We start from the raw sequence: 18,611 nt of genomic DNA, 5'->3' as shown, positions 1-18,611 counted from the left end.
AATGAGTGGTATACCATTATTATCAACAGAACCCGATTCTATAGCATATTTTCTTTTTTCATCTCCTGCCGCTTTCATTTCTGACCAAGCTGTGCCTTTAATATCATCTTGGAGAACTGACTTAAATGAATGGTACATTTTTGCAGACATGTATGGTATTTCTAAACCAGCAGAAAATTCGGCTAGTTGGGTATAGCCAATTCCTACTCGTACAATAAATTACTATTTAATTAAAACAAAATCGCAAAGCATTACATTTAAATCAATATTTTAATTACCAATTGCAATAGTGCTATTTACAATAGCTTTATTTATTGACCATTGATTTTGAAGATTTTCATTAAATTTTGAAGAATATATTTTTTTTTGAATATTGCACATTTTACATTTGAACAAAAATTGTGAATAGTAACCTCTCCTAAATTCTGATATATATTCCATGTTCATAAAATTACATCCATACATTTCTTCGTGAGTACAATCAAGAACTTGACTAAAAACATATCCGATGTCTACAATCCTACACCCATTTATTTCACCTGCTCTTTCACTAGATAAATATATAGGTAATTAATTTAAATTTTAATTCATAAAACATTACGGATGGTAACAAAATTCTTACATGAGGCTTTTTTCTACCTCTGAGACTGAACTGACAGTCAGTGCGTGAGAGTCAATAAATTCGACATGGATTTTAACAAACCTATACATAATGAAAATATTGTCTAGACTCTACACTACAATTTATTTAAAATACATAAAAAACTACTATATGATTTAATATAAATTTTACTCGAAAGATGAATTTATTTCAGTAGCCGTAGTTTAACAGTTAATTCAGGTTCATCAAATTGGTTTTGTACTTGCAATTTCAGTTTTGGTGTACTTGTCTCTGCTGTAAATTCTACACAACTCGCTATTTGTGGTGAACTAATGCAAAAATCACTGTAGCAACACCACCATAATATTAATAAAAATTTAAATAAACTGCTAGTTGTCTCTTTACAAATAATAAAAATATGTTTAAAATATTTAACTTACGGATTATTATGAGTATTATCGCAAGAAGTTGTAAGTTCGTAACTTTCCACATTCGATATATCCAAATCATTGGCATTTATATAAGTTCTATTTGATGGTGTACTACTTATCAATAGTGGTATATCACCCTTTGTACTATAAAACAGTTAATTAATTAATAGATATATTATTTTTAACTAAAATATTAAGTATATAGTAATATAGTATTGTACATAATAAGTACATAAAGTGTTTAGTATATTATTACCAATCGGAAGTAGGGATTGATGTCGAAGTACCTGGAAGACAGTTATCGGCGCCTAAAGTGGGCGAGTCAATATTTTTGTTTCTAACAGAAAAAAACAATATATGACATAATATTATGTTGTAATTTAAAAAATAGTTATGATTACTTAATTAGTTCAATAGTTGATTGATTATCCATTATTTCTTCATTACTTAAGTTTTTGAATATTTTTAAACGATCTTTCATTATACTTTTCATAGATCTCTTTTTAGAAACAAACGATTTTGGTTTTTTGATTTCAGTTTCAATTTTCGGTGAGTTAGTAATATTCAAGTGTGAAGATTCCACATAGTTGATTAAAATTGCATTATATCGATTTTTTTCAACTAATTTAAAGATACTTTTGTGTACATTTTCCGATGCAAAGTATTCGACATGCACAATAGGGTTTTTATCGTTTGGTAATACATTTGTGCCTGTTACTTGCCATTCGATGCCATCTGAGGTAAATTCTGTTTGATTACAATTTATACAAATATACCACTTACCTGGCTGTGGCTCAAGTTTTGAACATTGAACAACGTTTGATACATTAGTTGGGTTCCTAAGCATTTTTTTAGCTTCCAATAAATTAACTTTAAAACAATTAGTTAAAAAATACACTTTTACATCCTTCGTATTGCATTGTTGATTTTTTGACTTAAACATTTTTCAATTTTTGTATATCAATTTTTAAGAAATAAAAATAACAGACCAAAGTAGATCACAGTTAGTGTAGTCGAGTCACACGATCACGTCTTACTACATTGTTATATGTTACAGCTATTTACAACATATTATATTAAAATTAAAGGAATCTGCTGAATAAACCCTTTTTGAACGGACGACCAGCTATATATAGCTGTATAGTCAATATATTGCTGTATAGGCATATATATATATATGTATATGCGTATGCGTATAGTTATATAAGTTTTTTTTATCTTGTCCAAAAGACTAGTGTATATAATGTTGGAATGTGTTGACTCGGGCAAAATGAGTGTGAGAACACTTAGATTCCCACGATGGTCTACGTGACCAAAAAGGGCTAGATCAGCACATCCTAAGAGCCTCGGAGAGACCGTGACGACGGGCCCTGTTGGTGGTCAGTAGTCGAGTCTGGTCTAGAGTGTGAGCAACAGCCGTGTTGTTCAGCAAAGCATCTTTTTAATAGTCTTAGCAGAACCTCTTATAGTTTTTAATCAGTGCCTCTCAGAATATCTTATAATTATTAGTGTGCAAATATACAATTAATTAGTGTTAAATTCAATAAAACAGTAATATTATAAATCACGCAATTCTCGTGTTCTTTATTGATACCAATAACAAACGTTTGAACGTCTTACGTCGGTGTACTACACTTCAATATAGAGCTGTATTTGTAAAATACGTACAATATTTTTTACATCTATCATACTTGTTGCGATAAAATTTTGCTAAAGTACCTATATAACGTCAAAATAATAAACCAAGTAAGTACGAAATACCTATAATTTATATACATATTTTTGTTATTATATATATTTTATAATAGTATAAAAATTATTTATCATAGAATTACAACAAAAATGGATGCCTGGAATATGATTTGTCGTACCATGCTACTATTGCTGCTGACCAATCATATTATTTCCAGTGAAAATCGAGATGCTGCATTTTATAACCTCACTCTTACCACCAATAGTCCAGGATTACAGTACGAGATAATAGGAGAAGGTAAATTATGTAAAAGTAGTTGGACCATCAATACATTTATAGATTTAAAATATCTAATCAATAGCCTTATCGATGTAAATACCATGTTAAAATCAATCAACTCATTTGCAATTAATAACACATACCAAATAACTCTAAATCAGTTGGAGAAGCGTGTAAAAAAAATTAATACAGATACACAGACTATTAGACAAATGGCTAGGCATAGTAAAAAGGTTAAGCGATCATTTGAATCTGGGGGTTCGGCATTACAGTGGATGTTCGGCATTGCCGACGCTGATGATGTAAGAAGGTATGATAGTTCGATTAACAAATTAGAGAATGATCAAAAAGATATGATACACATAGTTGAAGACCAAGTTTCTATTTTAAGGAGCACAATAACAAATTTTAATGAAACCATAACAACATTTAATGACAATAAAATATTATTTGATTAAAATATGAAAAAAATTGAAAACACTATTAACACCATGAGTATTGAATTAACAGACGAAAATAAACAAATTATTATTCTAAGATTAATATCCCTGATTGAAAATAATATTAGTGAATTAGATATATTTGTAACGAGGTTACAAAGAATAATTTCAAACGTTCAAACGAATAAATTGGATGTTTTTATAATTACACCAGATCAGTTTTTGTCGGAAATAAAACGAATGGAAAATATCCTGCCGGAAAATTTACAATTCCCTATAAAATTTAATGAAGATAATATACAAGAAATATACAAAATATTACACATAGACCTTCACCCAATGAACGATAGACTAATATTTTCAATAAAAATTCCATTATGTATCATCGACATTTTCAAATTATATTATATTCTACCGATATATGTTCCAATCAATGAATTAGGACAATTTATACATATGACTGAAAATCCAATGTACTTAATAACAGACGATTTGGTGACAAATTATTTTATTTGGTCTAATATCAATAACTGTGTAAAAGTTGCTAACACTTTTGTTTGTGGTTTTAATGAAATCATACACAATAGTGTTACTGATCCCATTTGTGTAACAGAAATATTAAAAAATTCTATAGCCAAACCTACCCAATGTGATACTTATATCACTGAATTTAAAAAAGAGTTATGGTACCCATCATATTTCAAAAATAATTGGTACTTTGTATGTGTAAAGCCTACTATAATCACGATAATTTGTAATAAACGATCTTTTATTCATAGGCTAACATTAAAAAGTTCTGGTAAATTATTCCTGAAAGCTGGTTGTCTTGCTCAAACGACTCAGGGCGTTATAATAACAGAACAAATATTAGAATCGTCATTTGTAACACAACCTTTAGAGTTAAGCCTTTTAAATGATTCGTGCTGTAATATTGCAGTTAATCGACTATATCCGAAACCCATTCATTTAGATGAAATTAAAAATTAAAAATTTGATAAAGAGTCTTTCGATAAAATAAACGCAAAATTAGATCAACAAGAAAAATTATTAAATTCACTTACATTAGAAAAAACCTATGAGTTTGTATATACAAATAAATATTTGATTACGATAATAGCTGTTATATTATTATACTTAAGTATAAAATGTTGTATAAAAAAAAAAAAAATCAGCTTTAGAAAATATAAATTTAGGTTATTATCCTAAGCCCATGGTTCAAACATAATAATACACTTTAATAATTTAAAATAAAATTATATTTCATGTAAATTTAAATTTATTCACACTATGTAGGCAAGTATAGTTATATATATTTTTTAAGAATACATATTATATTCTATATATATTTTATTTTTAAGTGTATATCTGTATATTTGTTAAATATAAGTTTTAGAAATTTAAATCATGATTTTTGTGAATTAATAATTAGTCAATATATTATAATTTTTTAATACGTCTGTTATTTATACGATTAATAATTATGTAATTATATATTTGTATAATAATATTCAAATGATTATAATTTAATATTTAATTTGTAATAATTATATGATTTTAGGTACCTATAGCCTATAGGTACTAATATATCATATATTTATTTATATATATATATATTATAATGTAAAAAATAAAGTGTTAAAACATTTAAATTTTGTTTTTTTCCTTACATAATTATTTCGATATTATAGAGATTATTTTAATTATTGTTTTGTCATGTTTTTATCATTTTAAAATGATAGGAATCAAAAGTGACAATAACTATTATAATATCTATAATATATAGGTATATTTATCTATATCTATATCTACCAACTAATATTACGTTATGATTTTAAGTTTATCTGGTTCTTTTGTGTTTAATTATGTTTGCTTATTGTATATGTAACAAAATATGTTTGTACATATTGTGCATGAGAGTCAAATATTTTATAATATTTCAGATTTTAATTGAATCGTATGTATTTAAAATTATTTTTTTTTAACAAATTTACCTATATATTACCTATACTTATACCTATTAAGACTTACGAGAACAATAATTAAATTATAGGAAAATATAAAACAATATTCATCATTGTTATTCCTGTTTTTCCTTTTACATTTTTTCAATTATTAATAATAGGTGAAATTTTTACTGATTTAATTTTTTTATTAAAAAAAAAAAATTTATCAACAATAAATTATAATACAAAAAATATTCTACTTCAATTGAAAAAAAAATTATTTTAATCATATGTTGAAAAACTTCAACATTACGATAGATGATTTTATACAGTAGCAGTAGCGCAAATAATATGAATAACGAATATAAATACGAACAATAATATTCATACCAATCATACATTCATACTCAGTATTATTATTTCACGTATCGATAATTATTTGAGTATTTATAAACCATGCGCGGTCACGATAAGAAAACTCGTTTTGGTCTATGGTACGGTACTGTACGCGGGGTGGAGGAATGAAGACCGAGTATCGAAGGCTGCCGCTGACGATGAGCGCAGCACATGTCCGAGCGTAATTATACTTTTTTTTACCGTAAAACATGGTTTCGTACTTCCAATAATACGGCTTACTGAAGGGTTATAAAGCAAAAACACCTATAATAAAAAATGTAGAGGAGAATTTTATCTAGAATCGTATAGCCTCTTCAGACCGAAGGGAATATTTAAAAATCATTGCAGATAACTAATGTGTACAAAATAGGACATGCAATAAATCGACGAACCACCTGAAAATTTTTCAACAATTCAGTGTGACCAATCTTATTACATTTTATTGTACACATATATTGGATAAGAAAAATACTATTTGTATACGATTTGATTACAATTATCAATGGTTTTCTGAACTTAAAATCATTGTCCTCAAAAAAGGACATTAGGTTTACATACGGTTAAATAATAATTCAAAATAAATTATTATATTTTTTTAATTAAGTTAATTAAAATACATTTTAACTTTAAAATAATAAGCAATAAATACTAATTGACAAGTAACAGTTTGACTCTAAAGATACTTAAATTTAAAAGATAATAAAATAATTCATATAATTTAATAGAAATACTCGTCTTGTATGAACATTAAAAAAAAATAAAATATTAAAACCTTTATACTACTAACTGTAGGTAGTTGACAAAAAAATACAATAAGTTTTTTATTATAAAAAAATTAAACATATTAACAAGTATTAATTATAAATTCAATTGGAAATTATATAAACAGTTGTTATTTTTATTAAGACACAAGAATAAATTACATTTGTCACATTTAATACGACTTTTAAATTTGCATCCTTCTCTACGACATCTATTAGGGAAATTAAGTTCCTCTGCTACTGGTAAATGTTGTCCACTTTTACGAAATTCTTTTGGTGGTAAATTATTATACCAGCCTCTATTTTCCTCTTGTGAATTATCTTCTTCGCAATCGCTAACGGAGGTGTCTTCTCCACCATCAACAATGAGAGTACGAGCTACTTCAATGCGAAAATCTAACAATGGCATAAGTTTTTTCTTAGGTATATTTTTACTCTCACAATCTATTTTGTATAATATCCATGCATTTACAATACTCAAGTCTACAAAATGGAAAATTGTACGAATTGTCCATTTATTTGTACGAGATTTCATTCAATAATGAGCTATCATGCGATCACACAAGTCGACACCTCCCATAAATGTATTATAATTTTTAACACAATTAGGTCTTTCCACATCAATTTTTTTAAATTCTTTTTTTGACCATCGGCGGCAAGTATCTTTTGGTTCTTTATCACTTTCCGAAGATAATAAATGGATTGGCTTATTATCAAACCATTTTACCAATACCATTTTTTTATCTTCTCTCACATATTGTTTTGAAGTACCTCTATTTGATTTCATCATTGCTTTATCTGACATTAATGTTATATTTTTTGGCAAATGATTTTTCATTACTGTACCCGTAGAAAAAAAATTTTTTTTTAGTAGTATCTGTACTAATTTTTCAGTGGTGAAATATCGATCAAAATATAAACACGTTTTGGGTGGGACTGTTTCACTTAAATGCCACACAACTGATTCAGCCAAAGTTAATGAAAATTCACAATCGTCATGATCAATTGTAGTTTTTTTACCTTGATAAATAAAAATATCTAAAACTAAGCCATTTTTATCAGCTAATACGAAATTTTTAAGTCCTTCGGGGTTAGGTTTACCTTTGACGTATTGTATTAATCGAGTGCTGCCAGTAAACGGAATAATTTGTTCGTCAATACTAAGATGTGTATCACTTATTAATTGAAGACAACCATTTTTTACACTATCTAAAATTGGTCGTATTTTCCAGAGAAAATCTTTTTTTTTTTATTTCATCCGAGATGGAAAAATCATTGACAATTTTCAAATTAAAGCGGATTAAAAAATATCGATCTCGTGCCATATTATTTGAAACTAAAGGAACTCTAGTTCCTTTGGTCCAATACATTCGAATTTGTGGATAACCCATATTCGACATAAAAATCGAAATTCCAAAAAAATTTTTAATTTCAATTGTTGTAGTTTTTAAAGATTTTCCACGTTGTTCCGTTGTATCGAGAATTAGTGTGGAACGAAAAGTTTTCCATAATTTGATCGGGAATAAAATGCTTAAAATAATCCATTCAGTTCTTTGGTATTGATTAAAATCATTAGTCGATTTTCTAATAAACTTACTTTTATTAGAAAATTTTTAATTTGATCCCCATGCAAAGTCACTAGTAAATTTATTTTGTATAGATGAATTTATAATATGTGGTACCTGATTATTTTCATCGTCAATCGAGTTTTCATTCACTAACATACTTAAGTCTTGGTCATTTGAATTATCTGCTATTTCCAGCTCTCTTTGAAGTACGTCGAGTTCATCCCAATTAATAGCATCGACTTCAAATTCATTTACATAAAAAAAAAATTTAATCGTCACTGCATTCATTAAAATCGGATGTATTGCCACCATGTATTAAAGACATAATTTCTTGTGGTGTAAGTTTCGACATTTTTAGTTTTAGTTATTATTTTAAAATAAAAAATATAATTACGATTAGAAATAACAAAAAAATACGACACGCGTAGACGGAGTTGAGCGTCAATATGTAATTGTAATAGTGATGGTTATTTACCGAATGTCCTACTTTGAGTACATTATTCTAGTGTACATTTAATAAATAAAAAAAAATATCATCTTATCTATAACGATTTGTAATATTTGTTTGAGATCTCTAGTTTAATTTGGAATAACATTGGTTTTATTTACATTGTAATATTTTATGTTAAAAGTATTCTAATTTTAGAAAAAATGTTCGAAGTTTATTTTGGTATTTCATTATGTTCATGATTATTATAAAAAAATAAATATACACTAAATAGTTGCATAAACATGATAAAAATAAGATTTAGCTGTTACAGCAATGATATAGTATCTTCTTAAAATAATATAATGGTAATTCACTCGCAAAATCAATTGTGTACAAATTGGGACATCAATATCTACTATGGTTTTCTAAGTTGGTATCAGGCATTTGGTACTACATAACATTGTCTTGTTTTGAGTACACTAGGTCTGAAGAGGATAGAGCCCAATTTTTGATATCTTTTTTCAATCGTCCAATATTTCACAATGAATTTTATGGTTTTTTTTACTATTTATTGTTTTAATTATTTGAATAATTAATAAAAATATCGAAAATCAGGCTCTATACGATTCTAGATAAAATTCTCCTCTACAAATTTCATAATAGGTGTTTTTCTCGTAAAACCCTTCAGTAAGCCGTATTATTGGAAGTACGAAAACATGTTTTTACGGCATATTTTTCTGGGGTGCCACGTCCTCTTAATATTAGTTGTGATCTATTTTATTATTCCTTTGATTTAAAGTGTAAGCAGTGCTTACAGTGCTTAGCTTGCACGCTACGCCCCTGGTACATATGTATTACGTATATGTATGTTTTGATTTTTTTGATTTTTGAGTCTGTCATCACGTTTTATAGTAGTAATAGTGCTTTGATTTTTGACTTCAGCCCCTCTTTGAAAGTTTGAAAAGGAAATTGAAACTAGTTAGTACTTTGGGGTCAAAAGTAAAATATAATGTGCAGTAGTTTTCAAAAGCGTCAGGAAAAACCCTGAAAAAATGACGGAAAAACGGGAATTTTTACATATAACCACTTTCGACAATATCGGTTTTTGATTATATATTATATATAATATTATTATTATTATTATATATTATATATTATGTTATATATGTAATATGTATGATTACATTTTCAAAATATTTAGAATTTGTTTAAACTATTTATAGACCATTGAAATTTTCGATTTTACTAATTTTTTTTTTCTTGAAATTGGTACCAATAAAAAAAATTCAGCTTTCAAAAAATCTTTAAAATTTAATATAAGGTTTATTATAAGTTGTTCTTATAATAATAAAATAAAATCAAAAATCGTTAGTCATAACTTTTGCTTATAAGCATTAAAACTTCAAATGTTTACAAAATATATCAAAATCGCGAAAAGAAGAAAGGCATTTTGAAGTTGAAAATTCATAACATTTTTGTAATTTATATCTATGGTTAAAAAACCCAACACGAGGATACCCACAACTTTTTCTTCAAATAACAATAAAAAAAAATTCCAACGCAATATAGAAAAAAAATTATTAGCATATGAAATTAATTTTTTTACGAAATCAAGTAAAATAACAGTAGGTATATCACAATTATTTAAATATAAGTTATCATATAATATATCCTACTAGTTATCCTAGACTGAAAATTCATCTTCGTACGTAAAATGAATCTATCAAAAACAAAAACTGATATAAAAAAAAAACTGAGTTCTTGAATGAAGACATTTGTGCAATTCGTATCCAAAACAATATTTTTATAAAACATGAATATTTTTTTTAATAATTAAATAAGTATTATATAATTTAATTCATTTTTATTTTAATTCAAGCCTCAAGGCACAATTCTAAGGTATAATCACCGAATAGATTTAAGAATTTAATCTATTCTGTGGTATAAATGTATAATCAAACCTGTTGTGGAACTTTTCCTTAGGTGCTGATCAGCCCTTATTTTTGTGTGCAGTAGCAAATGACAAATAGACGATAAAAAGTTTATGTTTACTAGTGATAACCCTTAAAAGATGTTTGTCTAGATATGCAAACAAAAAAAAATTAAGTGTGTAGTAGCAAAATTTACAAAAAATAGTGACTGGTGCTAATAATTAATTATCCTGCGTTCATTGTGGGAAACAATTAGGAAAACTTTAAATGTTTTTAGTATTATTTATTATTTAAGTCGATATTATATGCATAAACACAATTTAAGGGACTAAAATGAAGCTTAAACTTCAAATGCATTTATAAAAAATTGCGCTTATGTATTTTTAATATTTTTATGCACATAAAAAATAAGTTATATAGGATCTTGTATTAAATGTTCAAAATGTTGAACCATTTATGGAAGAAAAAAAATTAAATAGATGAATATTTGTCATGCCTATATAAATAGCTCAAAAAGAGTTAAAGAATTTTGAAAATTTCAAGTATAAATACCTACTGTTATTTTGTTTATTTACGAGTATTATTTATTTTAAAAATGAGTATTACAAAATATCAAAATTGTCGGAGAAGACATTTTATGAATTTCTAATGAAATAGTTTGAATATTTTTGAGATTAAACACGTAGTAAGGTATAGGTACGTATAGGTAGTAGGTACCTATCGTCTATTAGCTATCACGATTTACAGTAGACGATGACGTCGGCGTGACAACGCGATAGCGATATCGATAATTATTGAGCAAATCCTAATGGCGAGACAATTCTCATAGCCTATATAGTAAACCCCACTTACACTAATATTTCCCTTGTACCCACGCGCCAATAATTGGTGACGATGCATCACAGTCTCTTTGATATAATACCATATTTGGAATGACCCGCACCGCCGCACGCCAGATCATACGCACGGCCGTATCGCGCACATCTAATCTATTTTAAGAATTCTAAAAAACTATAACTATACAACGAAAAACCAATTTTAACAAATATTAAAACATATCATATCATTTATATAATATATAAGGCCCCGGCTATATACGGCGTATTCCGCCGCGTTTTCCGTCGAATTCAAAATTCATTGTCTTATATCGGAGTAGCTATACACGATGGATGCAACACGCCGCGTTTTAATCCGCGGCAGGCACGTAGCTAGGATTAAATAATTCGGGTGTCACAGTTATGGCCAATATTTTTCTTGAGTGGCCAACATTTTTATTTACCACCCCCCCCACATTAGACACTTATAGAATTATGTTTATGTATAGGTATATTGTTTATAATATAATAAAATTGTAGTTTCTGAATATAATAATTAGTGTAATTAGGTACAAAAAAAATAATATTAAGATCAATATTACAGTGGCGGCTCGTGGGTCTCGTGAGTGGTGAGGCAGATATTTATAACCACATCGTTGAACGGGAACATATTCAATATTTCGATAGAAATTTTAATTAATTATTCCAATAACAAACTGCAATAAAAAAAACGAATTTAGCGAATAACGTAAAACGATTCTAACTATAGTAGTATAATGTCCTAAAATCGTAAAGACAAATAATATAATAAGTCTATGGTTAAAATAGCTAGATTTGTATCATTTAAATCATAGACACAGAATGTATATTATTTATATTATTATATCATGTCTATGATTTAAATTAATATTGACTGATAAATGATAAATTATTATCTATAAAAATAGTAGGGTAAGTAATAACTTATGGAGCATACGGATGTATTATCAATTCCTATTATCTGCAGTTTTGTCGTTTAGATTGCACAGAATGATTAATACCACTGAGGCTAATTTATATCAGCCTCATTCTACCGTATATACTTTATTTCCAATTTACCCCCACTACATAATGTTATTATTTCAATACCTAACTGAAGCATAAAAATTTTTGCCTCTCGGGCCTCATCGGTTCGCTTCGTAAACACCATCTACCGAGTATTCATATAATATTTCGTCACGTCACTTCGCGGCCCCGCTCTAGTGGTAGTAGACACTAGACAGTAGTATACTCTCCTATGGCTGTGACCGCGGGGCGTGGAGTATGTAGTGCCGTACACCGGTACTGGCGCAGTACTTCGCCCTTTCGCGCCAAATTTGTATGTTATCAGTTTTTTACCATTAGGTTTTGTCTTTTACGATTTAAAAAAAAAAATATAAATTATGTTTATTTTAATATTTTGAAATATTATTAGATACTGATAATAGGCTTATAATAAATTATTAGAATGGTAAATTTCAGGTGAGGCTGTGCCTCACTTACCTCACCCGGCGAGCCGCCACTGCAATATTCTCTGTATGCAATTCGTCAATTGCACTCAAAGGAAGACTAATAGCAAATATTTTTCCAATAATACGAATAAATATTATAAATTCTGATTTTTTTATGGCATCAAAAAGTCGATTTGCTTTAGATGATGTTTCTATGTCCAACCATACACTAATCTTTTCAAGAGCATCAACAACTGCTGAAAACAATTAAATTAAAAGTATTACTGAATCATGGTTCTAGGTCACTTTGTACGGTCAGGCATTAAAAGTGCGAAACGCTGACACTTTGTACGGTCTGGTAAAAAGGTACTTTGCAGAACGCGGACACTTTATACTATTATATACTATAAATATAAGTTTTATACATAAGTAGTAACTAATAATTATGTATAGTGTTAATTATTAAAATAGAAAAAATAAAAATAAAATTGTTATAAAATATTGATTATATTTGTATAATAATAATCTAAATAAAAAAATAATCAATAATATCATTCAAACTTCATGTAAAAATGTGTACAATATAAATATCAAAAAAATATCAAAAAGTAGTATAATATATAAATAGTATTTAGATGTAATGATTTTTATATTATTAGCTAATAAAAAATAAAAATAAAAATAGGATAATATAGAAATATGTCAAATTTGAAATAAATGTCTAACGTCAAAAAATAAAATATATTGAAAAAATGTGTACAATATAAATAAGTCAAAAGGTAATATAATATGAAAATAGTTTAGTAATAGTTTTTACTATTACAAATTTTTAGAATATTAGCTAATAAAAATAAAAATAATAAACATTTTAATAATTAACACTATACATAATTATTAGTTACTACTGATGTATAAAACTTATATTTATAATATATATACTTTATGTATATAATAGTACAAAGTGTCCGCGTTCTGCATTTTAAACAATGGACAGTACAAAGTGACCGTTTACCATGCATGTAACATGCAAAAGAAATTTATTTGAGGTCACCTGTGAAGAAAGTTCTTCCAACAAAGGAATATGCGTATTGCGTTTTATCGGATGAAAACTCTTCACCAATTACTACACCAATTTTCTTTTCCGTTCACTTTTTTTGTCAGTGCTGATATACTGTGTATTGCTGTCGTTAATTTTTTTTGATATTTTTCGTTTTTTTACACTTGGCATTTCTATATTGTGTTCATTACAGACTTCTAAAACTTTGTTATACAAACTTGTGAAATAATTGTCATCAGATCTAAACTTGGTTAATGAATTTTTTAGACCATTTATTAATTGAACGGCAGTTAAAAGATCCAAATTTGGTGATTGTAAACTTGCACTTACAATACGTATTTTAACCATTATAGGTTTTAAGACGGTTAATGAAAAAATAAAATGAAAACTCATTACATACTGTACTTTTGAGTTAACCTCTTTGACTTTCATTTAAACTCCATTTATTTTTCCAGACATTGCACTAGCGCCGTCGAAACACACAAATAAAACTGATTGCCAAGTCACATTATTTTCACTAATTTTTGTAGTTAGATTACTAAAAGTTGATAAAGAACGCCAATAAATGTTTTAACAGGTTTGTTCTTTTCATCATCAAAATATCTTATAATTACAGCCATTTGCTCATAATGACCCACATCACTAGTTTCATCAGTACATACTGACACTGATTTATTACATACATTTAACGCAATTTTTCTTTTCATAACATTGTTGATAGATTGTGGCAAGTCGTTTTGTATTCTATTACTTAAATATGATGCATTTTTCTTGCCATGGGTTAGATGATCTCTAAGTGTAACATCATATTTTTTTAATACATCCAGAAAATCTAAGAATAATCCTTTACTTACACTTGTTGAGTTATCTTGATGTCCTCGAAAAAGTTTGCCACTTTTAGCCAAACAAATTGTAATGTCTATTAAACGATGTAGAATGCTACGGTTAAGAAGACGTTGTTTTTCTCTTTGTTGTAAAGTTTTAATTCTGGATTCCTCTTACACAACATCAATTTATTGATTTTGAGTTCAAATAATTTGCTAGTGATTCTGTGCTGTTTATATGGTACTTAGATTTTTGATGTTCTCTTAATCTGGATGTCGCATTATTCAAATTTTAAAAACTTATGTGAGAAAAAGTCCTATCGATTTGTCCACTATTTCGGCCATCAGAAGCATCAAAAACTCAACATGAAAATCAAAAAATTCTATCCATCATAGGACTATATTCAATCCATTTAAATGTTGAAAACCAGGATTTTAATGAAACTTCTATCATTTTTACCAAACTTTGTTCTGGGATAAAAATAAAGTACTGGTTGATAAGGTCCACGGTGAATGCGAGACTTAAGTTCTAACTGAAAAGTTGGTAAAATATTTGCTGGGTCATCAGGATGGCATGGTAGTCCAGATGTTTTTTCTTGCTCTATAAGTTATTATTTTTATAAGAAACAATAAATAATGTAATAGTTTTATTAACCATTAGTATGAATGATGATACGGTACGCCGGTGTTCGACGACCTATCTTTGAGAAATAATTTATAATGCCAATTATTATGGTATCACGTATTTTTATTTTTACATTTATGTGGATAGGTATTTTTAATCCGGGCCGTACAGCCGGCTTGAGTAAGCAGGCGTTACGGGCGGTATCGGACCTATAGAGGTGCTACTATAATAAAATTTATTAGGGGCTCATATTATATATAATTATTTACAATAAATTGGGATGAGCTCGCAGTACCTTCCTGCGGTCTTATGTAAGTCACAGCTCAGAGCGAATGCCTGAATAGGCGCGCCGGGAGGGCCTGTGTTAATAGTCCTGAAAAGGACTTTTTTATGGTCAATCGCAATGGCAGTTCGATTGAGGGAATTGGGGGCACTGCCGCAACCACGAGAGACACTGCGTGACCGATGGCAAGAGTGGTAACACCGCGTGTAAAGCCGCTGGTAGTCGACCGTTCTGCAGGAGGTGCGACTGGTATCGAGGTGTGCAGTTGTCTATTTGATAAACTACGGTGTTGTCGTCGATCATAGCCTCTGTTCAGGTTTGATCTTCGCCGCAACGTTCTCGGATTTGTTTTACCGCCTAGATCCAAATCATCTAAATAATTAATAAAAATGTTGACAATATAACAATAATAAATAATAATTTATTGAAATTTAAATTGATGGAGCCAGTTAGATATTTACTTACCTTTTGAATTCTCAACAATACTATTAGTAATAGTATTAGTATCATCACTACATTTTTATTTTTTTTGAAAGAAACTAAATAATGTGTTTTTTCTTTTTTCACTCATATTTTATACACGATTAAAGATAAATATATAACAAGTATATAAGTATATCTTTAACCTTCAGTAGGTCGCGTGGGGTAATTTTTTACCCCACTAATTTTAATCGATGTTTTAATATTATTTAGGTTGGTATAAGAGTGTTGGATTAGATTATATTAAGTTTGTTCAATGTTTTATCTGTTAGTACGTTCAATACCAGCGCTAGAAGTGTAAGTGTACGTGTACCACCAGGCTCCTACGTAAGGCGGTTAGCCTAGGATGGCAAGCTAATAAAAACCCAGACTATATAGGAAGCTATCGTACATGGAGTGGGTGACCAATATTATAACGAATAAACTATTAATTTATTTGCACCGTCGTGCTATAAATATATATTGTAACACTCGTCATATAAAATACACAGACACAATATGAATAATAAAAATACGGGCGCCCAAATAAAATAAATAGAAAAATAGTATAACTGACAATCAATAATAAATAATAATAATGAACGTGATCGATAACACTGTTATCACGGATAGTATATAAACAAAATTAACGATACCAATAAGCTGCTAATCTCCGCCGACGGCTGATACCCTCGCAGTGTGACCACCAGACTTGCTGCGTTTAATTACTGGATCCGATATCACTCTATTTTAGGTGACAGGCGCCAGGTCATTGACACACTAATTTGCGTAATATTTTTACTACGTAATTCACGTACTCGTAATGCAGCAAGGGATGAAACGAAGATTAATGACGACGTCCCGCACAACGACACAATAATAATAGCATAGACGATGCAGTAACCTTGCAATTAATAAATAAGCATTAATACGCGGTATCATGCATCAACGGCTCACACGGCCAAAATACGACTAAATGCGCCCACGCACAACGCACAACAGCGGCGATATCCCGCACGACAGGATACAAAAACCGGTATAATTAAAGAAACGGTCCGCAAACGTTTTTTAATAAAACTACGTCAACGATACCGAATGACACAAAAATGGCACAAAATGGCCCACAATGAAAAACGCCGCACACGCGACAAAGGCGACGTCTCGTAGGGCGGAAGAACAGTACGTACTGTGCGTAGGTGGATGTCCACGGTTGTCTTATAGGCAAGAGAGGAGGGGACGACTGTTGAACTTGCCGAGCTTAATCTGTACAAAGGTCGTCGAACTTGGTCTCGGAATAACGCGATAGATAATAATAATATTATATCTTGAACAGTACGAGTTTGGCAAATTTTTACCCCGCGCGACAAAATACGTATTTATTTTTTCCCGTACTTTTATATTATATTTGAAAATGGATGAATTAGAACGTCGACGAATTGAAGCGTTCATTGACGATTTCGATGATAATGACGATATTTGGGGAGGAAACTCAAGTGACGAAAATGAGGATAATGTTGACATTTTACAAAAAGATCATAACACGGATACTGAACAATCCGATATTTCTGATGAAGAAAACTCAGGACAGAATATAATTTTGTAGATAATGCGATTCCAAATGATGATAATTACCATGAATCAGATGATAAGTTACCACTCAGCATGAGAATATTGCCATACTTCGTCGGAAAAGATGGAACTAGGTGGAATAAACGTGCCCCAAACCAGAGAGTTCGCACGTCTAAAAAAAATTATGTTACCGAAAAATCGGGTGTTTCACCAATTATTAGAAACAAAACAAATGTTCTTGAATGTTGGCAAGTGTTTTTTACCAAGCCCATGTTGGATAAAATAGTAAATTGCACTAATATATATAAATCATAGGCACGTGCAAGTTATAGTCGCGAACGTGATGCATCGGATACCAACTACAAAGAAATAAAAGCATTGATTGGAATTTTATACATGACGGGTGAATACCATATTTGCCATATAATATATTATTATTAGATTTATCTACTATTTTTCCCAACTAATCGTTGCGGCAATCGCATAGTAGTTTACCGATATGTTAACGATAAAAATAATAATTGATATTTTCAATAATCTTACGATTCGTCGCTGTATAATACAGAAAGCTACAATAAAGAAAAATAAAAGAGAGATTCCAAAAGAATTTCTTCTTACTAAAAATAGGGAACTTTGTTCTTCTTACTTCGGATTTCAGAACAACAAATCTTTAGTATCATATATGCCGAAAAAAAATAAAATTGTACTAGTTTTGTCAACAATGCATAATAGTAAAACCATAGATGAAAGTACAGGCTTAGCAAAAAAACCTGAAATTATAACATTTTATAATGCCACAAAAGGAGCAGTTGATAATATGGACAGGATGACAGAGAACTATACAGTTGCAAGACGAAGTAATAGATGGCCACTTACAGTATTTTATTCAATTTTGAATATCGGTGCGGTAAATGCTCAAGTTATATATCACGAAAACAGTCAAACTAAATATACTCGTCTTCAATTTTTAAAAATATTAGCAAAACAACTAATGGATAACAATTGCAATATCGTGCAACAGTACTTTCACTTCCACA

At 29.0% G+C, this 18,611-nt stretch overlaps 2 protein-coding genes across 2 annotated transcripts; one reads left to right on the top strand and one right to left on the bottom strand.

Annotated features, from left to right (window-relative positions):
- The first annotated feature begins 2,206 nt into the window (after positions 1–2,206).
- On the top strand, positions 2,207–4,491 carry LOC132926493 (uncharacterized). The gene is given in 2 exon segments (XM_060990858.1): positions 2,207–2,778; positions 2,862–4,491. A coding segment is annotated over 1 exon segment (1,557 nt). The 5' UTR covers positions 2,207–2,778; positions 2,862–2,874; the 3' UTR covers positions 4,432–4,491.
- A 2,588-nt stretch (positions 4,492–7,079) lies between these two features.
- LOC132925812 (piggyBac transposable element-derived protein 3-like) lies at positions 7,080–8,424 on the bottom strand. Its single transcript, XM_060990175.1, has 2 exons — positions 8,271–8,424; positions 7,080–7,753 (listed from the first exon to the last, which is right to left on the bottom strand). Exons 1-2 carry the CDS (start codon positions 8,422–8,424, stop codon positions 7,080–7,082), a joined length of 828 nt encoding a protein of 275 aa, XP_060846158.1.
- Positions 8,425–18,611: the final 10,187 nt, after the last annotated feature.

Source organism: Rhopalosiphum padi, chromosome 3 (assembly GCF_020882245.1).
Source record: "Rhopalosiphum padi isolate XX-2018 chromosome 3, ASM2088224v1, whole genome shotgun sequence".
NCBI lineage: Eukaryota > Metazoa > Arthropoda > Insecta > Hemiptera > Aphididae > Rhopalosiphum > Rhopalosiphum padi.
The sequence above is the reverse complement of the archived record's forward strand: the minus strand, read 5'-3'. Positions and strand labels throughout refer to the sequence as shown.